The sequence below is a fragment of the Narcine bancroftii genome, chromosome 3 (genome assembly GCF_036971445.1).
Source record: "Narcine bancroftii isolate sNarBan1 chromosome 3, sNarBan1.hap1, whole genome shotgun sequence".
NCBI classification, from domain to species: Eukaryota; Metazoa; Chordata; class Chondrichthyes; order Torpediniformes; family Narcinidae; genus Narcine; species Narcine bancroftii.
The window spans coordinates 305874982-305899628 of NC_091471.1; the positions used below are offsets into that span (position 1 = coordinate 305874982).

At 42.1% G+C, this 24647-nt stretch overlaps 1 protein-coding gene across 1 annotated transcript; it reads left to right on the forward strand.

Moving 5' to 3' along the window:
* The first annotated feature begins 11458 nt into the window (after positions 1-11458).
* Positions 11459-24250, forward strand: LOC138759029 (arrestin domain-containing protein 5-like). The gene is made up of 3 exons (XM_069928815.1): positions 11459-11805; positions 14418-14644; positions 23648-24250. The coding sequence occupies exons 1-3, from the start codon at positions 11529-11531 to the stop codon at positions 24128-24130; spliced, it is 987 nt and encodes a 328-aa protein (XP_069784916.1). The 5' UTR covers positions 11459-11528; the 3' UTR covers positions 24131-24250.
* Positions 24251-24647: the final 397 nt, after the last annotated feature.

A 24647-nucleotide genomic window follows, 5' to 3' on the forward strand; every position in this document is an offset into this window, starting at 1 on the left:
CAGTTGAGAAAGGTCCAAAGGACGAAGAGAGATCCTGTCAAGCGGGTAGGGAAATCAGCAAAAGCTGAACAAATAGATGTTAATTTTCTTGGAACATACAAAGTCATGCTTGAGGTACTGAGAGGACACTTAACCAAATGAAACAATCAGACTTGTGACATAGTCTACAAAAGTAAAATTCTATTATCAACATGAGATACTGATGTCTTTGGATTCCATCTTGAATGAGGTTAATTAGATTACTGGAAAAGACCAGCAGGAGCATATGGAAGAAAATATCTCCAAAGTAGTTAATTGGGAAATATTGTACCTAAATGACCACAGAGACTAATCTTATTCCTGCTTTTGTGAAAAAGCACCACATGGACACTTGGTTAAGGGTCATTCAGATAGGGAACAAATATAAATACATAGCACAGCATGGTTTGGCCATCTTCAAACCTCTGTCTTGATGCTATTGGGAGCTTTGATTGAAAGTCTAGATCACCTTCCTGCAGTTTTATGTCATATTTAATGTAATTAAAATGGCAACTTTATCTTTAAAAGAATTTCAAAACCATTCCCATTGTTTGTTTAAAAAAGGACATGGTTATCCCCAGGCCTGGAGTCCTGGCAACAGGTTACAAATACATAGATATTGAGTTGTAAAAACACAGAAATACTGGAGGAACTCAGCCAGTCTCACAGCATCCATATGAGTTAAGGATATATTACTTATAAGAAGTAAAGAACTTGGACTTGATTTGGATGGAGCACAAAAAAGATTTATTATGATAGCCTTAGCTGTAGCAAAAAAATGTATTATGTCAACCTGGAAATTAGAAGATAGCCTGAGAATACAGCAATGGTACATAGAAATGAATAAATGTATTCCATTGGAAAAAATAACATCACAGTATTCGAACAAATTTGGGAATTGTATATGGAACACAACAGAGAAATCCTACCGCGGATGTCCACCACCTAAAATGACAGAAGGAGAAGAAGACGAAAGGAACTGACCCACTATGTTAAAGTAGATGACACAAATTTCTTGTTTATTTTCATTGTGTGATGACATTGTTTAATGTATCATGTATGTTGAACGTTGAATGGATGGGATGGGGGGGTGAAGGAGGAAGGGGGGAAAAGGGGAGAAAATGACACTGTGTATTCAAGAGGGAAATGTTTGTGTATTTTGGTCAGTATGGTTCATAGTGTAAAAAATTTAAGAAAAGGATATATTACTGATGTTTTGGGTTCTTCAAGGTATAAGCAAAAAACAGGCATTTTAATTAAAGACTAGAGAGAAAGGGGGAAGAATGAGAGGGGGAAGAGTCCAGACCAACAACCAAAAGGTTAATTGGATATGATAAGAGGAAATGTGAAAGGAGACAGAACTAGAAGGGAGCGAGGGGGAAGAAAAATGGGGAGGGCTTTAACAGACACTAGAGAAGTCTATGTTAATTCCATCCGATTGAAGGGTGCCCAGACAGAAGATGAGGTGTTGCATCTCCTATTTGAGGGTGGTCTCAGTCTACCAGTGCATGAGACCATGGACAGACATGTCAGCAAGGAAATGGGATGGGGAATTAATGGCCACTGGTAGGTCCGCGCTTTTGCAGTGAACAGAGCCGGTGTTCAAAAAAGCGATCTCCCAATCTGCACCCAGTCTCTGATATAGAGGAGACCACTGTGATGTTAAGTTGTGACATCTTCCAGCATGCAACACCTTAATTTGGGTTCAGATTGGACAATCATTCCCCAAATTATACAGGTATTGTAAACACAATGAAGTCCTGAGCAGGCAAGAACACCATATGAAGGGAGGTTGAGGTAGTGCACAACAATCAGTGGCTCACACCTACATCATGCGAAGACTGTTTACCAGATTAATAAACATACTCTGTTTCTCTCGAGTTGAACAGTCAGCATTGGAGACAAAGTGTCATTATCAGTTCAATAGCAGTATTGCTACTTGGAAAGTAAAGTTTAAGGTCGGTGGTGCACTTTTGTCATCTGATAACACCCCCATTTTCCCTCCCCCACTGATCATTTAGATTGATGTTAATCTTCCATGAATGGCCATTACATAAAATATTTAGGTTGTAGGGTAATCATCTGTGCTTCTATTCTCACAGGATATTTTAATTGCCTGATTAGTACTTTGATAAAAATGGAAAATGTCACTTGTTTGAGAATCATTTGCAACTCTGACAAATTCTGCCTCCTCAACTGGATGTTTTGGATGGTCCCTTTAAGAGGGTTGAATTTCATACTGAGCAATAGCAGTAAAATTATTAGTAGGTGTTGATCAATTTTTTAGATTGTGAGTTGAGGCAACCCAACAAGCTTAATACAATTTTGAGAATAAAAGATTTTTTAAACCAAACAAAATACAATCTGCCTAAGGAACTTTGATGCAGGATCTCAAACACATGCTTTGAAAATTCTTTTTTCCCCTCAGTGATGCTGCACAACCTACTGAGTTCCTCCAGCAATTTATTTTCTGCTCCAGATTCCACTATCTTCTGTCTTTGTATCTCTTGAATAATAAACTAAGGTTCATTTTTTTAGGCAATAGGGACCAAGTGATGTGCGTGTTAGAATATGCTTTTCTTACATTTCCTTATTAAAATATTCTCAGCTTTGAGTCAAGCCTTCCCTTTAGTGATGCAAAGCACTAAAGTCTGCAGTTGCTGTGATTGTAATCAAAACACAACGGTCTCACTGCATCCTTAGGAGGTAAAGATATATTACTAAAGTTTTAATTCAGGTGTCTGACCAAGAGACAAAAAAAAGTGTTAATTGGATTCATTAAGAGGAAAGGTGAGAATTGATTTTGGGTTTATGAGACAGAGGGCAAAGGGGAAGAAGTTGGGGAGGGTGGGATTCAATGGAAACTGGAGAGGTTGATGTTAATGCCATTCAGTTGGAAGGGGCCCAGATGGAAGATGAAATGAAATGTTCTTCCTCCAATTTGCAGGTGGTCTCAGTCTGTCAGTGCATGAAACCATGGACAGACATATCAGCAAGGAAATGGGGCAAGTAATTCAAATGGGTGTTCACTGGGATATATTGTGGTGGACATAGCCAAGGTACCCCTTTAGTGATCCCTTTAGTGATATCCACATCCTGAGAATAACACACCATTGGCTGCAGGAACTCTGGTAGAAAAAAATTATGAACATTGAGAGTTGAATCTTTCATCAAGACTGAAAGAGAGGAAGAGAGAGTTGGGAAAATGAGGATTGGTAGGGAGGGTGAATGGGATTGGTGGACCAGGAAAATGTGAATGATGGCATGCAGAGGCAGTTAACTGATGGATGCCAGATAGAGGAAGAGAGAAGCAAAAAGGTGGTGGTGGATGCCAGATAGAGGAAGAGAGAACAAAATAGATGGTGGATGCCAGATAGAGGAAGAAAGAAGCAAGGAGGTGGTGGTGGATGCCAGATAGAGGAGAAGAGAAGCAGAGGTTGTGGTGGATGCCAGATGGAGGAAGAAAGAGGTGGTGGTGGATGCCAGATAGAGGAAGAGAGAAGCAAAGAGGTGGTGGATACCAGATAGAGGAAGAGAGAAGCAAGGAGGTGGTGGTGGATGCCAGATAGAGGAAGAGAGAAGCAAAGAGGTTGTGATGGAATCTTAGGTGATGACATTTGTAATGAGAGACCAGATGGACAGAAAAGGGGAAGGAAAGGAATAATTCAAAGGGGAAATGGAGAAGAGGAAGGAACCAAATGAGAACAGGTGGGAAAAGGGACAAAAATGAGAGGGATGGGAAGTGGAGAAGAATGGAAGTTATTCAGAAGAGAGAGGGAACTTTGAAAATTCAATGTTTGTACCATTAGGCTGCAGACTGCCCAGGTGGAATACAAGGTGTTGTTTCTCTAATTGCATTGGACCTCACTCTGTCAGTGGAGAAAGCCAAGGATGAATAGATCAGTTAAGGAATGGGAAGGGTAGTTTAAATAGTATGTAATCAGGAGCTTGGAATGACCATTAGGGACAATAGAGGTGCTCTGCGAAACAGTTCCCAAGTCTGTGCTTAGACTCACTGTTGTAGAGATGGCCACATTAAGAACACTGGGTTTGTCTCCACATCCTTAGCCCTCATCAGCAAAAATTTCATAGTTTGGCTGTAACAATGTGGGGAATGAGATCACATTTTAAATGTAGACAAACAGCATGATAACAAGCCCTTCTGACCCACAAGCTCATGCTGCCCAATTAACCTACAATCCCCATATGTTTTGAACAGTGGGAAGAATCTGGAGCACCGGAGGAGACACGGGGAGAACACACAACTCCTTATGCCAAATTCAAACCTAGGTCGCTGGTGCTGTAACAGCATTGCGCTAACTGTGCCACCAAATAAATATACGGACAGAACATCTCTATTTCTGCAATTCATCACACCAAAACCTGAGCATTTTGTTAAAGATTCCATTTCTCAAAATCATGACAAGATCTGACAGGAAAAAAAAAAGGCTCTGGACTTGTATGAGAGGAACATAGGAACTCTCTAAAGTCATCAGTGCAGTGTAGATGCAAGTCACAACCTATGGAATCCCTGGATTGATCACCTTAGGGCTGTATAACTGTTGGTTTTTGTAGTTCTGCTGTTCGAATATTAACATTTCATTGAAACACACCAGCCTGAATTACAAAGTATTGTTTAAGAATATTCTCCAATAGTTTGCACACCCCTGATGAAGACTCGCAAATCGATAATACCAGGATTCTCCCTATTCCATTTTGTTTTAAACAAGGGGACCACATTTGCCTTTCTCTGATCCTCCGGCTCATCCCCTGTGGCTAAGGAGGGTGCAAAGATCATAGCCAATGCCCCAGCTATCTCTTCCCTTGCCACAGCACCCTGAGGTATGTCGCATCCGGCCCCAGAAACTTAGCAATCTTAAAAGATCCAACACTTAATCTTCCCTCATCTCAACATCATCCAGCACGCAAGCCTGTTTCTATTCCAACCTCACTCTGATCAAGATCCTTTTCTTGGTGAATACTGAGGCACATTTTTCATTTAGGACCTCCTAAATAAATTTATACTTTCGATTTTGCACAGTCAGTTTGTTTACAGTTCTTTCTTTGAGTATAGTTAACAGTTACTGGTGATTACAATTTCTACCTGGCCCACAGAAAAAGAATCTCAGGGTTGTATGTACTCTGACAATAAATTTGAACTTTGAATACGCTGGCTTTTAGAGTGATGCAATGGAAACTTGACATTTGACATAATTTGTTGTTAGATACACCGATGTGTAAATGGAGTTTACCATTTTAACTCCAATAAAAAATGATGACCTCCAGTCATGACCCTAACCAATGAAAATAGTTCTATTCATCCCATGATTTCACAATACAATTTTGAAATTTTCATCACTCTTTAAACGTCAAACTTCCTGTGAACACAATTATTGATCGTAAAACATTTTCTTGCAAATTAACCTTTGGAGTCCAGATATCATTAGTTTGCTGCGATATCTCCAAGATTAACATATTCTTCCTCAGACATGTTATCCAGGATTACTCACTTGATTGCAGGCAATTATAGATACCATGTGTAAAGCAGAATATATATTTTTTCCAAGAGGCAGTGCAGCAAAGAATACAGTGTAGTATACTTTAACTTCAATTGTATTTTGACCTCTGGATATAAAGACCAGCAACTCATAATTTTTGTTTTTACTGTTGTTGCCAACTAAAATTTCAGCGATGTGAGAGGTTATTGACATACACACGAGTAAAATGTACAAATGCTCTGAAATTCTTGCTTGCTCCATCTATTTCTTTCTTTTCTTTGGCTTGACGGACGAAGATTTATGAAGGGGTAATGTCCACGTCACCTGCAGGCTCGTTTGTGGCTGACAAGTCCGATGCGGGACAGGCAGACACGGTTGCAGTGGTTGCAAGGGAAAATTGGTGGGTTGGGGTTGGGTGTTGGGTTTTTCCTCCTTTGTCTTTTGTCAGTGAGGTGGGCACTGCGGTCTTCTTCAAAGTGAGGGGCCAAGATGCACGGTTTGAGGCGATATCAGCCCACTGGCAGTGGTCAATGTGGCAGGCACCAAGAGATTTCTTTAGGCAATCCTTGTACCTCTTCTTTGGAGCACCTCTGTCTCAGTGGCCAGTGGAGAGCTCGCCATAGCACATGATCTTGGGAAGGCGATGGTCCTCCATTCTGGAGACGTGACCTACCCAGCGCAGTTGGATCTTCAGCAGTGTGGATTCGATGCTGTCGGCCTCTGCCATCTCGAGTACTTCGATGTTGGAGATGAAGTCACTCCAATGAATGTTGAGGATGGAGCGGAGTCAATGCTGGTGGAAGCGTTCTAGGAGCCATAGGTGATGCCAGTAAAGGACCCATGATTCGGAGCTGAACAGGAGTGTGGGTATGACAACGGCTCTGTATATGCTAATCTTTATGAGGTTTTTCCAGACTCTTGTGTAGTCTTCTAAAGGGGCTATATACAAGTACATGAAATACACTAATGACCAATCAATTAAATTATCATAAAAGAGAAAAAAAATGATAAATATTCTTCTTAGAGGCAGTGCAAAAAAAAATTACAGTAGTGCAGACAAATCTTTGGTACTGGAGAAGTGTTATGGTTACCAAGAGCTGGATAACTTGGAAAAAAATGACAGTTCTTGAACCTAGAGGTCCCAGATTTCAAACTTCTGTACCTTCTTGTAATGGAAGATTTAAACCGTGTTTCTTACTTTTGCAGCCTTTCCTTCTGCAAGGCTGAGAACCTGCTTGTTGCATATGAATTAGTAGACACACCTAAATTCCACCATGGGGCCCAGGGATGCATATGAATCAGTAGACATTATCCAACTTTCACCATGAGGCCCAGAGATGCAGTTGTCTTTTGTTGGTCGCAGACTGTCAGGAGACCTTGGATAATTAAATCATTTGTTCAAAGAGATAAGATCTGAAGACTCTCCAAGAGGTGGCAACATCTCTCAGCAAGAAGAAGAACTTCAAGAGTCCAGCTAACGACCCGGTCGAGGGAGGTAGAGAAGCTGCTACCAGCGCCCCGACGACCTATACAAGTGTGCAGTCGTTGCCTCGCTTCAGCAGTTGGGACCAGTCCAGGCAGTGATAAGTATAATTGGGAAGGGCTTGCATATTGTAGTGTGAATTCAGCTTTAGATTTAGTAATAAAGCCTTGTATAAACTGAACTGCTCTCGGTGTGTGTGTGTGTCTATTTTCTTTTGGTAGCTCCAACACTGACCAATCTAAAATGAACAAAGTGAGAGGTACAAGTTTACCCAAAACACTTCTACCTGAAGGTAGCATCAAGAAGACAGCAGGGTGATGGAGATCCTTTTAATGATCTATATATGCGAACCCAGGATTTCTTAGCTTCCAATTAATAAATACTTTCCCTTTTTTAGACCAATTGAGTCAATAAGACTTTGCATATGCTTAGAGGTTTTCCCAGTTTCTTGATGTATGATTTCTTTGTAATTTAATACTTCCATCTATAATATTTTAAATATCACTAAACCACACTGCTGATGACACAAATATATGTTGTGTTTACTTCAGTCTTTTAAGTTGTGGGAGAATCTGCTCATTAGTTTCTGTCAATACTGCCACTAGGAATTCCACTCGTGTTACTCATTCATCATTTTTTACCTCCCTCCCTATGCAAAATGGTTTGGTATTTCCTTTCCCCAGTAGCATGACTAGGTCTGGAATCATAAGGACTAGCCCACTATGACAGAAGCTGAGATCACTCATGTTTTTGGAAGATAACCTCTCTCACTAATGTTAAAGATGAAGTACTGTAGACATCACAGCTAACACTGAGATTTGTCTTTTTAGAGGAATTTGCTTTAATTAAGCAAAAAACAAGAAGACTGTAAAATGGAAATCTGAAATGAAAAAAGACAATGCCACAGCATAGCATAAGGACGGACAGTGGAGGGAGAAACTTTCTTCTGGGAAAAAAATAAGGATGGGCAGAATATCATTCTGCTTATTCCCTGAAGGGCTCAGGCCCAAAACGTCAGCAATATCTTTGTCTCCTATAGATGCTGAAAAGACCAGCAGAGTTCCTCCAGCATTTCAGTGTGTTTTTACTAAAATCACAGCGTCTGCTCCATGTTTCACTCAGAAGATAATTAGACATTTGATTGTTTTCCATGTCGGATAGTATTATGCATGAACATCAAATAAAAATAAAATGCAACTTCAACAATGAACCTTTCTCACTGGACCATAAATAAAATGGTCATTTGAGCCATTTGGCGAAATGATTAGTGATTTACATAGGATTCAGCTAATTGAAATAAAATAGTGGAGCAAATATGCCGCACCCCTCCTTACTACAGCTTTTTAAAAATTCCACATATCTGCTCAAATTTTGTTTTAATCTTATCAAGTTAAAATGTACAACTCACACAACAATGAATGTTGACCGAACTATTTTAGAACAATGAGCTGCTGGAGGAACTCAGTAGATAGGCATCATCCATGGGGAGAAATGGTCAGCCAGCACAATCTAGAAATGTATAAAGCATGCTTTACCAAGTCGAACAAGAAATACTTGGCAGGTCGGGCAGCATCTGTGGAGAGTAGAAGAGTTAGTTAGCTGATGGCCTTTCCATTTCAAGGTTCCAGGACCTGGCGTATTTTGTTTACTGAATTGTTTACCAATATATGGGTTTAACTTCCATTTTACTTTGCAAGTTAAACCCCTTGCAAGCTTTCTGTTGCTTGAACGAACAGTGCGCCAATGACCTGAGCAATTCAGAAAGTTGTCTGTCAGCTCCTAAAAGAAATTTGAAACTAGAGGGTTGTGTGGAATTAATGAAGAGCCTTCTTATTCGTGGCACAGATCAAATGTGGTGCAATCCCTACTGTACATAGTAAGAGAAGAGATGTGGGATGTGAAAGGGGATTTATCGACATCTCACAGTGGTCTTTAGTCAATAAGTGAGTCCTTATCCAGTTAAGAAAGCACAAAAAAGGTTTGTTTTGGGGAAGACGCCCACACACCCCATATTTTCACAAAGCAAATGGAAAACAGGAAACCAAAACTCATTTTCCGTCTGCTCTCATTTATCCCGCACATTCCTCAACTGTGAATGTTTTCATTTGCAGATTTGTTATATCTGTTTTAGGTTTGAGTAGTGCCAAAAATAAACTAGCAAAACAGGCTGAATGAATGACTCCTGAGAGTAATTGCTGTGCATCAAGCATGTGCAGCAGAAGAGTGGAGACTGTGATGAGCAGCAGGATAACTGCATTGCAATTCTCAACAGAAACCTACTGTAAAACAATAAAGGTAACATTGCTTAGCCAATAGCAAAGGCCATTGGGTCACTACATTGACGTACCTAGCAGAAATCTGTTAACTTTCCTGAAACCTAGTGCATCCGAAGGCCCTCCTTTGCTCATTGAATCACAAGGTGCAGCCACAGTTGCTCAGTCAGTGCTTGTGTCTGGCATTGGACAGCATTGAAGAGGGAGAATCCAAGCTCATTTAACTCCATTTTGTATCTGCTGACACACTCAGCAATGTAACTCCTTTGTATCTGTCCTGATTGTAATTGATTTGGCCAAAGTTTAAGAGACAGTTGGATGTGTACATGGATGTGAGGGGGTTGGAGGGTTGTAGACAGAGAGCGGGAGGGTTGAGCTAGTGGAGTTGTTCGAATTAACTGGTGCGGACTCGAAGGGCCGACATGGCCTGTTTCCGCGCTGTAAACGATTATATGGTTATGGTTAGAATTTCCAGGGTAAGGCCACACACCAATAAATCCTTGGCTCCACTGAAACCTAGCAGAAATACTAACATACCAGGTTTTGCTGTAGAGAAATAGATATTGAAAGGTAATTGACTTTGAATGTTAACTATGTTTCCCTTTCCAGAGATGCTTGCAGGCCTGCAGAATAATTTCAGGTTTTTCAGGTCTAATCTCTTCCTATGCCAGGATGACCCAATGACTTCCTTCAACTGAGACCTTAATGAATCTCTCACCACACCCCACTTGTTTCTCTGAGGTAGCTATGGATCAAACACATTAATGACTATATCAGTGCAGCTTCCTTCTAATGTAAAGAACTTACTAATTTCATTACCTTTGCAGCCAATTTCCACCCTGCTCTCATTCTTGGAGGAACTTGGGTTAATCAGCATCACTGATTTCTTCCAGGAGATTGTTGCTTATTCTTGCCTTTTCTATTCCTGACACCAAGATTCAAGATTATTTCATAAACAAAATTAGATTATGTTATAAAACTAAAAATGTAATACTACACAAACTTTGCTTTAGTCTACCGTAAGACAGACAAAGATTTGCTATCAACAGAAATTGCCCAGCCCCACATCATCATAGAGAAAAATAAGAGTCCCACAGACACGAGTTTTCACGGATTTGCTTTCAGCTCTCCTGCAGCCACACAGCCTTTAATCCAAACCTTCCACAACCCAAGCTCCAGATGGAAACTTCTAACATGATCTGAAAGCCTCCAGCACCTTTGGCACACTCATGTCATAGTTCCGGTACCTGATACCCCTTCAACCATTCTCGAACCAACCTCCGGGAGTCCGCAGCCTGGTGTGAATCCCTTGACCGCAGTCACTTGCAGCCTACATGGGTTTCTTGCCTAGAGTTTCCAACAGCCTGTGTGTTCTTCAGCCTCTCACTGGACAGTCACCAAGGTCACGGTCCTGTGGGCTGTCTCTTCTGCTTCTCAAGGGGGTTAGGATGTGGTCTCCCCAATTTCTAGTGTCCTGCACTGGTCCTCTGCTTCCTTGGAGCGACAATCCCTCGTGTTTGCTGCCAATCATCGTCACTGCCTTCTTGGGTCCAGACCCCACAGTGGTAGGATTTTACAATAAACCACCATTGGGTCCTTAAATGAGCTGTTTAATGCCTGTTCAGAGCTGACAGCAGATGAACTGGAAAATTGGACCTCACGAGGGAGCAGCGTGTCTCTGTTCCATGCTCACTGCAGAGGCCATAGGTTGCTGGAGATTGCAGTGAAAGGACTTGCACCAAGCTGCGGACTGCTGGAGACTGTCACAAAACTGGCTGAAGGGGTACCAGGTATTGGAACTAGGATGCAAAAGGGTGTCAAGGGCACTGAAGGGTACCTAATCATATTGGAAATTGGGATCTGCAGCTCGGGTTGCCGATGGTTTGGACTGGACTCTGTGTGGTTGGGGGAGCTATGGAGCCGAATCCATGGACACTCAGTGGCTGGAGGGAACTCTCTTTTGTTCCTCTTTCTCTGACTGTAAGAAGTGCTTTGGCGAATCTCTACCATTGGCAAATCTGTCTGCCTTACAGCAGACAAAAGCAATTTTGTGTAATAAAATTAAATAAATTGAATCTTGAATTTATCAGGCAAATAGTTACACAACAAAAGAGCCCTCATCAAACGATGCTGTTGAACCATTTATCATTCCATTTGTGACATCATAATCATACTAAGAGGAGCTCCTCAACTGCTTGTCAGGGATCTTGGAGAAAACAATCAGTATCTGGGGCATTAAGTTTGGAGTCGTGTGTCATGGGAACAGTTTCAGTGTTTATTCCCATACCAAAGGTTACAAAATTGGAATTGATTTTTAAAGATCTTGTTTATATAGCTGGTGAGACCATCGAAGGGCAAGTAATCTTGGAGTTAAATGATCCTCTGTCCCTTTATTCGGTGAAATTGAAGATATCAGGGAAAGGATTTGTGGAGTGGATTGGGGAGTCCAACGAGAGTCTAGAATACAACAGGAAAATCCACTGCAGTAATAAAGAAGATTATGTTCGTCACTCCGTCACTTTGTGGGGAGCAGGTACAAAGTTGAAATCCATTGCAGAAAACCAATTACCACAGTATGAATCAACTCAGAGCACCTTGTCAACTCATTGCATAGTTATACTTTTGATGCTTTTAACTGGAAAATCAGAAGTGTAATGATTCTAAAATGATAAAAATACTGAGGTTTATAATATATTTCCAAGTTCAGAAAGTAGTATGTGATAGAAATAATAATATAGTCAGAATAGATATATTCTGATTGTATTAAAAGCTACCTATAGGTAAGGATGACTGGAAGTGGGAGGTAAATCCTTCACAATCTCCATCAGTACTGGAGCACCACAGGGCTGTGTTCTTAACCCCCTGCTCTATTCATTCTACACTTATGACTGTGTAGCTCAGTAAAACAATAGCCCATTTACAAATTTGCTGATACCATGATAGTGGGTTGTATAAAGAAAAATGATAAGTCAATATACAGGAAGGAGATTAAAACTTGGCTGAATGGTGCACCAACAACCTTGGACTCAATGTCACCAAAACTAAGGAATTGGTTGTTGACTTCAGGAAGGAAAATCCAGGGATATAACATCCAGTGATCATTGGGGAATCAATGATGGAGAGGATGAGCAAATTTAAGTCCTTGGGAGACACTATCTCAAAGGATCTTTCCTGGACCAAACAGACTAATGGCATTGTGAAGAAAGCACGTCAGCGCTTCTACTTCCTCAGGTGTTTGTGGAGGTTTGTTATGACATCAGAAAGTCTGACAAATTTCTACAGATGTGCGGTGGAAAGTGGTGACCGGCTGCATCATGATCTGGTATGGGGACACCAATACCCCTGAGCATAAAGACCTGCAAAATGTAGTGGACACAGCCCAAGATATCACAGAAAAAACCCTCCCAAATATCAAGAACATCTACAGAGAATGCAGTTGTCAGACAGCAGCAGCAATCATCAAATATCCACACCACTCAGCACACAGTTTCATTACCAAATCGGTAAATTGAGGGACAGGAATATCTATCCTGAGAGTGAAACATGAAAATCTGCAGACTTTGTGATTGTAGTAAAAACACACAGAAATGCTGGAAGAACTCAGCCAATTGTTTCAGTGTCTCGAGGTAAAGATATATCATCAGGCTTGAGGCCTTCTTCAAGGTATAAACAAAGAACAGGAAGGTGTCAGAATAAAGACTCTAGAATGGCAGGAGAAGTCTTGTACCAAACAAGGTATTAAATGGATATGATAAGAAGAGTGGTGAGAATTGATTTTGGCTCTGTGAAAGAAGACAGGGAAAAGGGAAGAGAGACAGAGCTGGGTGAAAGGTGACCGGAGAAAATAGAAAGGAAGTCAAAGTGTGAATGCCATCTGGCTAGAGGGTGCTCAGACAGAAGATGAGGTTCCTCTAATTTGCAAGTGTTCTCAGTTTGGCAGTGCATGAGACCATGGACAGACATGTCAGTAAGGGAATGGATGGGGAATTGAAATGGGTGGTCACTGGGAGCTCCATGCTATTGCAGTGGACAGAGCTGAGGTGCTCAACAAAGTGATCTCCCATCATTTTTGTTCAGGTTCATGTCTACATTTAGCTCATACCTTGATGAAGGGCTCAAGCCCAAACATTGGTCATGTATCTTTATCTTTGCTTCATAAAGTACACTGTTTGACCAACTGAGTTTCTCCAGTATTGTGTTTTTATTTCAATCATGGCGTCTATAGACATTCATGTTTTACTTCAGGAGATTTATAGTTACTTGAAAGATAATAATTATCAATACAAGGTGGGGTTTTTTCACTTAATAATATAAGAATGTTTGATTGTTCTACATTTGATTGAAGCAACATTCAAATAAATGTGAAACAAAATGGAGAACCAATATAGTTCACTTCTTTACATAACTTTTAAATTGAATCTCCTCAGGTAAAATACCTATCAGAATGCAGAGACCAAGAAATTTGATCACATAACACTATTTTTTAAAGGCACAGCACAGTAGAAGGTCCTCCTGCCCCCAATGAAACAACTGCTGCCCAATTACACCCTACTAAACCTGTACATTTTTGGAGAGTGGGAGGCAACTGGAGCACCCAGAAAGAAACAATGCAATAGTAAAACAAAAATGGTGGCACTGCCAGAGCTGCTGTGACGGCAGTGCTGTCACTGATGCGAACCTGGGGAGAGCGGGGAGCGGAGACACAGCACTCCCGCAGAGTCCAACTGCCCAGTCTAATTGTCGTCAGCTCCATATAGGCTTTGAATGGCCCACCGAGCCGACGGTAGTTTTATTTAAAATCCCTCAACCACAAGGTCTACACCCAAGATGCCAGTGCCCATGATCAGCAGCAGACATGAGGAGTTGCAGACTGGCGCAGGGGAGAACACCTACCATCGGGAAAAAACTGGGAGAACACCTGCCATCTGAGAAGGAGAAGCAGAGGAGAATACCCACGGGACAGTTACCACGGTGACAGACCGGTGAGGGGATCTGCAGTTGAAGGACCCATGCTGGGGGCAGGATGTTGATGACTTGAGGCGTGGAACCCACGGAGGCCATAGGTTGCTGGAGACTGCAGTCAAAGGATTGTAGGGTACCCTGTATTGGCACCATCTCACACATCACTACCCTTTCTTTCCACAGATTATGATGCTGAGGGATTGGAACAGGTCCTTGAAGCTGGCACTCATGAATTCCAATTCAGCTACACACTAGATGAATCTCTTCCCTCCAGCTTTAAAGGCAAACATGGGAAAATCCATTATTTTGTGCGAGCACTCTGCACAACTACCGGAGGAACCATAGCACAGGTGGAAAAGGACTTGAAAGTACAGGAAATATTCAACCTTAACATTGACCCTGTTAATAAGGTATCTACTTCTTTCCAATTCTAGATATATGCCATAATACCGTAGGAAACAAAATCAAATCCTGATTCCAGTTGTTGGTACCAATTGAAGGTGTTTCATGTAGCTGGGTTACCGTGCAAAGAATGGGTTTGGTGGAGCAGTGTTAGGAGTGGCTCCTACTTTCTGTTTAATGATAGTTCTTCACAGCTTAGACAGTGAATATTGGTAGAATGTGGATCTAACAGCTGAATGAATCTGTATCTAGAATGAATCACAAGATGGTGGGAAATTGATGCAGTAAGATTTTGTCAATCTTTTAGCTAACATTTTTGCAATTATCTTATAATCTGCATTTAACAATGAAATAGTTCTATATGACCATGATTTTAAAAGATCTCTTTTTTTTGTATTACTACCATCATTATCGCAGTAGAAAAAGATTCCAGGAGAGTGTGTGTTACTGCCACCTGGTCCAATACCTCCCTAAAGGGAGGAATCAACAAATCCTTACATTCTTCATAAAATTTAGTCATGAAACCATCCTCTCCCAGAGATTTATTGCTTTGTAATGTATCTCTCATCTCCATTGGGGTGAAGGGGGCATCCAGCTCCACTTTCTCTTGCAAACTTAACCTGGGCATCCTTATTTATGACAAAAAGTTTTCCATTTTGTTATCTCTCTGCGACTCTGATTGATAAAATTTAGAATAAAATTGCTTAAAAGCTTCATTATTCCTTGAGGTTTATGTAGTTGCATTCAACTCCTTCTTAATTGCATTAATCCTTCCTGAAACTTGTTCAGCTTTCAACTGCCAAGCGAGGACCTTATAGACCCTCTTACCTAACTCATAATATCTCTGCTTAGTTCTCACGATTGCTCTCTTTGTTCTATATGTTTCTAATATATTGTTCTGAAGTTAATAAGTTATCTACGTTTTTCCTCAGAAGTCTGTCTATGCAGATCTTTTTCTAAACATGTTATCTCTTTCTCCAGGAAAGGGGGAGGGGAAAAAAAAGCAAATAGATTTAATGTAAAGAAGTAAAGTCAATGTTCATGCCATGTAGCTGGAGGATGCCCAGCCACAAAATAAGGTATAGTTTCTTCAATCTGCAAGTAGTCAGGGTGAGTCAATGCAGCCATGGACAGACATGAGTGAGGGAGTGTGATCCAGAATTTAAATGGTCGGCCACTAGGAGGTCACTCAAGTTATCAGTGGAGTGATTTTGCCAGGCAATGAAGCACTCAAGACAATACCTCGCTGTACATGGACGACATCGCCATCTTCTGTTCAGACACGATCGGCCCGCAGATTGATAGGCATCTGCGGCCAGTAAAGTCTACATTGAACATCAGGGTAAACTAGAAAAAGAGTGAGGCAGTGCTATTCAGTAACTGTTTTGACTGGTCCTCCATCCCCTTCACAGTCAGATCTGATTACCTGAAGATGTTAGTGAATCACAAAGGTCCACCAGAAACTGGTCTTTAGGCGTGACGTGCCCTCTCAATAGCAGGGAAAAGCCTGGTCATCGTGTGTGAGGTGCTCTCGGTACTGCTGTACATGGCACAGGTGTGAAGCGTCCCCCATACTTCTGCCCCAGCAATCTCCAGAGAAAGGTGCGAAGGATGCAAGGATCCATGTCGTGATTCATCCCCAGCAGCAATGTGACACTGATTTACGAGCAGTTCCCAGGTCAGACATCCAGAACTACTGGAAAATCATAAAGTTGTTGAAATATGCCTTTTGATCTGCCTGAGTTGGTCTTTCAGCACACGTAAATGTCAATGCAGGAATGGTGACAACTGGCACATTCCAGACTACAGAAGTACATGCCATGGGACCTTCAGAGGCTTGGAGCAGCCAACATGAGGGCACTATGGGGAAGGCCTTCCATCACTGAGCATTGAAGGGCTGAGTCTGAGGGAAAGTCCATCAAACAACGGAGTGGGGGGGGGGGGTGGGGGGAAGACAAAATACAGAAGGATCCAAGAATTTTTTTTACTTGGGGATATATATATATGCAAAGGATACAAAAATGAAATGAGATAAATGCCAATAATTTTTTTAAAAATATAGCAATAGCGGCTACAAAGAAATGTATAGCAATAACATGGAAAGTTAATAATGAAGTATTATTAAGTAGATGGCATAGTGAAATGCAAAATTGTATACCTTTAGAAATAAAATTGCATATAGTTTAAAAAATCAAGTTGAACATTTTTATAGTATTTGGAACCATATTATTAATGTTACCATCCACCTTATCCACCCTTCTCAGTGAGAAATCATTAATAATAATAAATATGATAATGCTATTGTAATTGCAGTACTAGGTTTCTTTTTCTCTTCTTTTTTTTCTTTCTTTTGGGAGGGAAGGGGGTTGGGGAGAATTTTTTTGTATCACTATGCGTGATCAAACGATTAACATGGTATTAATTGAATTTTTCTTTATTGTTTGTTTTGATATGAATGACAAATAAAATTTTCAAAAAAAACACAACTGGGGGGAAGCAACAGCACACAGCACAGTGTGGCAATGGTGTAGTGACAAAGCATATGAAACAAAGTCAGTGATAGGAATGTATGGACACAACGCTAAGGGTGCGGAGAGACTGAATAGTTTTCTTTTTTGGAAATAATTTATTTTGAATAATTCTACTTTGGAAATACATGCTTTTTTGAGGCAACGATTTCACCTTCTTATAACCATCCCACTTATAATGGTACTGTCTTAAATTCAGGCTGCCGACCTGTAGTCCAGTGCCTCTGGAAATATACATTCGAATGAAGATCTACTATTGGAAAAATAATTGCATTTTTCCTCAAAACTAATCTCAATGATATAAACACAATGTTCTCATTTCAGATAAGTTCTCCTCTCTATTCCCCATTCTTCCCCCATCCCCATCCCCACCCCCTCCCCCCCAACACCCACATCCTTCCTCCCCATTTTTATCCCCCTCTTTGGTTCATTGCCTTCCATACCTATTTCTCTACTGGATCCTTCCCCTTTCCCCCCTATTGATTCCAGCTGATCACTCTTAATATCACCATTCTCACCTCCGCTTCTGATCAGATTATAACACTGGCAGCCTTTGTCTTCTAATCACCTACTCCACCCTGTGTGAATCACCTTCCTTGGCCTGATCCCTTTGTTTTCATGCCTCTCCCTTCAGCTACTGTGTGCCTCTCCCTGGTCCACCAGCACTACAGGACCCTCTGTCCTGACCTTTAATTTTTAAGATTTTAGACATATCAGACCCTTTTGGCCCACAAGCCCCTGCTGCCCAATTTCTTTCTTCTTCTCTCTTTGGCTTGGCTTCGTGGACGAAGATTTATGGAGGGGAATGTTCACGTCTGCTGCAGGCTCGTTGGTGACTGACAAGTCCGATGTGGGACAGGCAGACACGGTTGCAGGGGAAAATTGGTGGGTTGGGGTTGGGTGTTGGGTTTTTCCTCCTTTGTCTTTTGTCAGTGAGGTGGGCTCTGCGGTCTTCTTCAAAGGAGGTTGCTGCCCGCCGAACTGTGAGGCGCCAAGGTGCACGGTTTGAGGCGAGATCAGCCCACTGGCGGTGGTCAATGTGGCAGGCACCAAGAGATTTCTTTAAGCAGTCCTTGTACTGGTGCACCTCTGTCTCGGTGGCCAGTGGAGAGCTCGCCATATAACATGATCTTGGGAAGGCGATGATCCTCCATTCTGGAGACGTGACCCACCCAGCGCAGTTGGGTCTTCAGCAGCGTGGATTTGATGCTTGCGGACTCTGCCACCTCAAGTACTTCGATGTTGGTGATGAAGTCACTCCAATGAATGTTGAGGATGGAGCGGAGAGAGCTCTGATGGAAGAGTTCTAGGAGCCGTAGGTGATGCCGGTAGAGGACCCATGATTCAGAGCCGAACAGGAGCGTGGGTATGACAATGGCTCTGTACACGCTGATCTTTGTGTGTTTCTTCAGGTGGTTGTTTTTCCAGACTCCTTTCTGTAGTCTTCCAAAGGCGCTATTTGCCTTGGCGAGTCTGTTGTCTATCTCGTTGTCGGTCCTTGCATCAGATGAAATGGTGCAGCTGAGGTAGGTAAACTGGTTGACCGTTTTGAGTTCTGTGTGCCCGATGGAGATGTGGGGGGTGCTGGTAGTCATGGTGGGGAGCTGGCTGATGGAGGACCTCAGTTTTCTTCAGGCTGACTTCAAGGCCAAACATTTTGGCAGTTTCCGCAAAACAGGACGTCATGCGCTGGAGAGCTGGCTCTGAATTACACCCAATTGATCTACAACCCTGGTATGTTTTTGAAGGATGAGAAGAAACTGGAGTACCCAGAGGAAACCCACACAGACATAGGAGGCCTTTTCGCACAGTGTAAAATTAAGATTCTTGGGAATTTTTCCCAGGAACCCTCCTATGAACCTATGGTGTGAAAAGGATGGCTTGAGAATTTTAAATGGGGGCTGCAGTCATGGGAAATTTTCCTGAACCATCCTCTCCCTGTGATGTGAAAAGGCAAATGGCCGAGTAGGGAAGCCTCGTGATGTCAACGTTTGTATGCCGTGTCATGTAGATGATTAAAATGAAAAGATACTTACCTCCTCAAACAGTGGGTTGCTTCGGCACGTTGCGACGGCTGCAGAATGTGGCATGAATAGCCATCCTCATTAACCATGATCCCTTATACAGCTGGATTTCCCAGAGCGGATCCAATATTTTACTGTCGTCGCAACATGCCGAAGCGGTGGATGAGGGGGAGCACGGGCCATTGGTGGGGGAGGGAACGAGCGAGCGGACAGGCGAGTGACCGGAAGGGGGTGGGGGGAGGGGGATGAACTTACTCTTACTTCTATAAGTGCATAACACGTTATCAGTTGGTTCCAGGGACACCCTCCCCTCCCAAAATCATCAAGGAAGGCAAATGCCCAGGAATTTGGTGTGAAAGGCCCTGGAGGTCCTGAAATCTTGGGAATTTCACCGGGATGAAGTAGCGTCACTGCTCACCTGTGATAGCTCCCCATCATGTTTGGAGTCAGGCAGGGTTTCCTGCTTTTTTGCAGTCTTTATTTGAATGCTGCATAGAACCCTCTGCTGTATCTATCAGGAAGAACGAGGGAATAAGAAGAGTGACATTGTCAGGCAGAGGAGGTACTCAGCTCAAGGCCTCTCTGTATATAGACGAAATAGCTGTCTTCTGTTCGGACATGATTAGTTCACAGATTGATCAGCATCTGCCACTATTTTGAGACTGTGTCAGGAGCCAAAGTAAACCAGCAGATGGGGCAATGCTCTTCAGTAACTGCTCTAACCAGTCCACCATCCCCTTCATGATCAGATCTGACTACCTTAAGATGTTGGGAATCTCATTTAGAAGGGTCAAGGCATGCAAAAAAATTGGTCAGAATGGATTCCAAAGGTCCACCAGAAATTGGGAATGGCGCTTCCTCATAAAAACATGGAAGAACCTGGTCATCGGGTGTAAGGTGCTCTCAGTACTGCTGCACTTCCATCCTGACAGTCACCAGGGCAGTCTTCCCATTCATCTATGGATCCAAAATGGAAAGAGTCCAAAGGGTCACCATGTACAAGTCACCAGACAACAGGCGACAAGAGTGTACACAACATGGCCCTCATCCTGGTGACCATCTCTGTTTGTAGTTGGAACCAAAGAACAAAGGCAATAAGTGGCACTATGTATTAATGTTTTATTTGTCCCAGGTGTTCCAAAGGTTGGGCCTCACCCTGTTGTTGTGCAATGTCCCAATAAGCTGGACTTTGCACATCATCTATCCTTCATGAAAAAGTTTTTCCAGACAAGCAGCTTTGACCACAAGGCCATCAGGCAGTGGTTAGCACTGAACATCCTGTGGACACTAAGAAATGAGGACTCAATGGACACAGTGGGGTGGTTCCTAGAGCAGACCACACAGGTCATGTGACAGAATGCCACATCACCAGTGCTCACAAACAAGTACCAGGACTTGGTCTGGCTGGCAGAGAGAGGAGCCTTCCCAATCAGATCCTTTCTGTACAACTGGAACATCACCTATAATGAACATTGTCCTTGAGTGGAAACAGTTGCCCACCTCTTTTCAGATTTGCGAAGAGTGTGTGGAGAAGGATGCAAGGGTCCGCATCACAGTTAATCTCCAGCAGCAGAGAGACAGAGGGCTCTCTGATATATGGGTTGTACCAAGAGACACACACAATCAGGCATCCGGAACTGTTGGAAGACCATCAACTCAATGAAAGACTCATTTTTATCTTCACTAAACTTATTGGTCTTATGAAGATGTCAGTAAGGGAATGATGCTGATTGGCATATTCCAGGCTGCAGGAGTACATCTAACATGAGGTGCTGTGGGGGAAGGGCCACATTCTAGAGTCCTTCCATTACCAGGGACTGAGACTGAGAGAAGCCCCCTCAAACAACAGAAAACTAGAAGACACCTCTGGTGACTAATAGGGTGGAGATGAGGGGGATGGACCAAGTACAGCTGTACTGAGAGCACTTCGCACCTGATGACCAGAATCTTCCCTTGTTCTTAAGGAGTGCAGCTCCCACAGACCCAATTTCTGCTTGACCTTTGCAATCCACTCTAACCAATTTCTGTTGTATGTCTCAGCTTCTCTGAACTAGATCCCTGCACCTTCAGGTAGTCAGATCTGACTATGAAGGGTATGGCCATTCAGTTGGACCAATTACCAAAGAGCTTTGCCTTGTTCTTCTTCCCAATGCTCGACGTAGACTTATACTAGTCGCAGATGCTGATCAGACTGCTGAACAACAGTATGTCTGAACAGAAGACAGCGATGTTGTTCATGTACAGGAAGATTTTGACTAGGTGCATCCACTGCTTGGCAATGTCACCCCTTGTACACCTGTCCTGATGGATTCAGTAAAGCCGTCTATGCAGCACATAAACAAAACAAGAGGGAATGGGCAACCCTGCCTGACTTCATACTCGATGGTGAAATTATCCATTTCCCAGTCATTCTGGACTATGTTATGGATGTCTGTGTAGAGGAGCTTAATCCAATTTCTGATTCCCTCCCCAAAGCCCATTTTGGAGAGCATGTCCATTATGTACATTTATGATATCTGGTCAAAAGCCTACTCTTGGTCCAAGCTGAGCAGACAGGTATCCATCCCCCTGTCCTGCACATAGGCGCTGGTATCTTTGAGAAGTTCAAGGCTGTCAGAGATTTCCTGCCCAGAACCATACAGGTTTGGTCTGGGTGGATCTCCTGTCTCCGAGCAGACGGTGAAATGCTGGAGGAACTGAACCGGTCTTTTCAGCGTCCATAAAAAACAAATATTTATTGCCGACATTTTGAGCCTGAGCCCATCTTCAAGTAATAAGCAGATGCAGGAACTTTCCTGGTAGGGCACTGAGGAGTGTGGAAATAAGATACTTAATTCCATTTAAGTGGTGTCACAGATGGATAGGGTTGTAAAGAGAGCTTTGGCATATTGGCCTTCATAAATCAAAGAACCTGTATTGAGTATAGGAGTTGGGATACTATAGTAAAGTTGTATAAGACAATGGTGAGGCCAAATTTGGAGCATTGTGTGCAGTTTTGGTCACCTAACTACAGGAAAGATATCAATAAGATGAATGCAGAAATTTACTTGGATGTTGCCTGGACTTCAAGAAATGACTTTCAGGGAAAGGTTGAACAGGTTAGGACTTTATTCCTTAGACAGTAGAAAAATAGAGGAGATTTGATAGAGGAATTTAAAATTATGATGGGGATATAGATAGGCTTTTTCCACTGAGGGTAGGTGAGAAACAAACCAGAGGACATGGGTTAAGAGTGAAAGGGGAAAGGTTTAGGGAGAATATGAGGGAGAACTTCTTCACACAGAGAGCTGGAATGAGCTGCCAGATGAAGTGGTGAATGTGGATTCATTTTTAACATTTAAGAAGAATTTGGACAGGTACATCGATGGACTGGGTGCAGGTCAGCAGGACTAGGCAAAAATAATGGTTCAGTGTGGGCTGAAAGGCCCAAAGTGGTCTATTTCTGTGCTGTAATATTCTATGGTTCTAATGGCTCAGGACCAAAACCTCGACAATATATCTTTGCTTTTTATAGATGCTGGAAAAACAGCTGAGTTCCTCCAGCATTTTGGTGTGTTTTTACTACAATCACAGCATCTGCAGACTTTCGTGTTTCACCTAGAGGAGATTACCTGATTGGTGATAGTATTGGACATGATCTTATCGTTAACATTTTATGTTCAGATGGTTCTCCAATTCCTGATATTTTCTCCCCCCACCCCCCACCCCACCCCAGAACCCTACTATTTGTTGATGCAGTGATGATGTCCTTACTCGTGGAATCTGACATTTTGCCTGCTAGAAGCATATCATTGTATACTTCTAGCAGGTCCGGGCACATCCTGTACCGCAGAGCCGTGTACAACTCAGCTGGTAAGCCATTGCTTCCAGGAGTTTTATTTGACTTAAAGGAACGGATGGTCTTCCAGCTCACTGGGATGTCAGTAAAGCAAGGGAGGCGAACCTTTTAATTTTTAATCTTTAATTTAGACATATAGCACGGTAACAGGCCATGTGTATGAACCAGGAGTGTAGGTTAATTGGGCACCACAGAAACATGGGCTGAAATGGCCTGTTACTGTGCTGTATGTCTAAATTAAAAATGTAAAATTAAAAGGTTGACTACCCCTGCAGTAAAGGAATGCTACCAACTGGCAATTTCCAAGCTGCATAGGTATGTGCTGAGGGAAGCATTGGGGATTGACCTCACAGTCTAGAGTCCTCCCACTACTGGACATTGAGAGGCTGAGATCTGAGGGGAAGCCCCTCAAACAACAGAAGAGGGAATAACTCCAAGGGGCCGCAGTAGTGGTGGCGAAGCTATGTTGTAAATTGGAGCATTAATGTTACTATGTACTGCAGTGGAATGTATAAATTAATATAATATTAATGATATGAAAAAGTCTTTGCATTGTTTTCCTTTGAACATAAAAGTTTATTTTTGAGGAAAAAAATAGCTGTTTTTACCCTTCATCTCCAGATTCCCCTGATACTTTCAGCTGAGAGAGACATCTCATACTGGTGCTGGAAGTTCCCAAGGATTTCTATGAATGTAAGAGTGGACAGAAGAGGATTTGTCCCAGGTGATGACATCATCATCATATCTGAAATTAGCAACCAAACAGCAAGGTATCTCCGGCTAATATCATATGCCATTACTGCAGAGATAAAGTACAAAGCGTTTGCTCAGGAGGCCTATTGCGACCACTATCGCGAGTTAATTGAGAAAAGCAACCTGAAGAAGATGGAGTCAGAAATTGAGGCACCACCACGACAGACCACGAAAATCCTTGGATCCTTACAACTGCCAAAACCAATGTTTATCACCAACATGTCAAGATGTAAGATTATAACAGTCTCGTACCAGCTGGAGGTGGCAATTCCCATCCCATCACATCGAATCATGGTTGCTACTCAAGCTCCTATCAAGATTGGAACCATTCCTGTCCACTTCTCCCTCTAGAGCTTGCCACTCCATGTTTGAATACTAGTTATTAAATATTAGAGTTTGTATTTACTTTATGGTCAAGATAAAATATATTACATCATTTGTTAAATAAGTACAAAGACTACCAAATACAAACTGGCTTTATCATTTTTTAAAATAAAGATATTTATGTTTTGAGATAAGAAGGTTGCAATGAAAATCCTTATTTGCTGTAGTCACATGGGTACTTCATTAAACAAAACCCCACAACCACAATAATATACAGTAAAATCCTCTTAATCTGGAATTCAAGCAACCGGCAAAAGAATCACAGATTAAATAGATAAAAATACAAAAGTTTAAAATTGGCACCCCTGGCACTTAGTTTACCAATCACACAACATGCAAATTCAAGCAACTGGCAAATTCACTTATCCAGCATCTACCAATCCCCATAGGTGCCGGATACTAGGGGTTTTTAAACCATGCATCAATTTAAAGAAAAAGAGGATAATGAATACAAAATATAGATAATAAATATTCACAGTTACCA

Bases quoted from the DNA above. Each gene is read 5' to 3' on its own strand.
- LOC138759029 (XM_069928815.1), top strand. From the start codon at position 11,529: ATGGGAACAGTTTCAGTGTTTATTCCCATACCAAAGGTTACAAAATTG. The intron at 11,806-14,417 runs GTACAAAGTTGA...TTCTTTCCACAG, and splicing joins CGTCACTTTGTGGGGAGCAG to ATTATGATGCTGAGGGATTG. The intron at 14,645-23,647 runs GTATCTACTTCT...CTTCATCTCCAG, and splicing joins ACATTGACCCTGTTAATAAG to ATTCCCCTGATACTTTCAGC.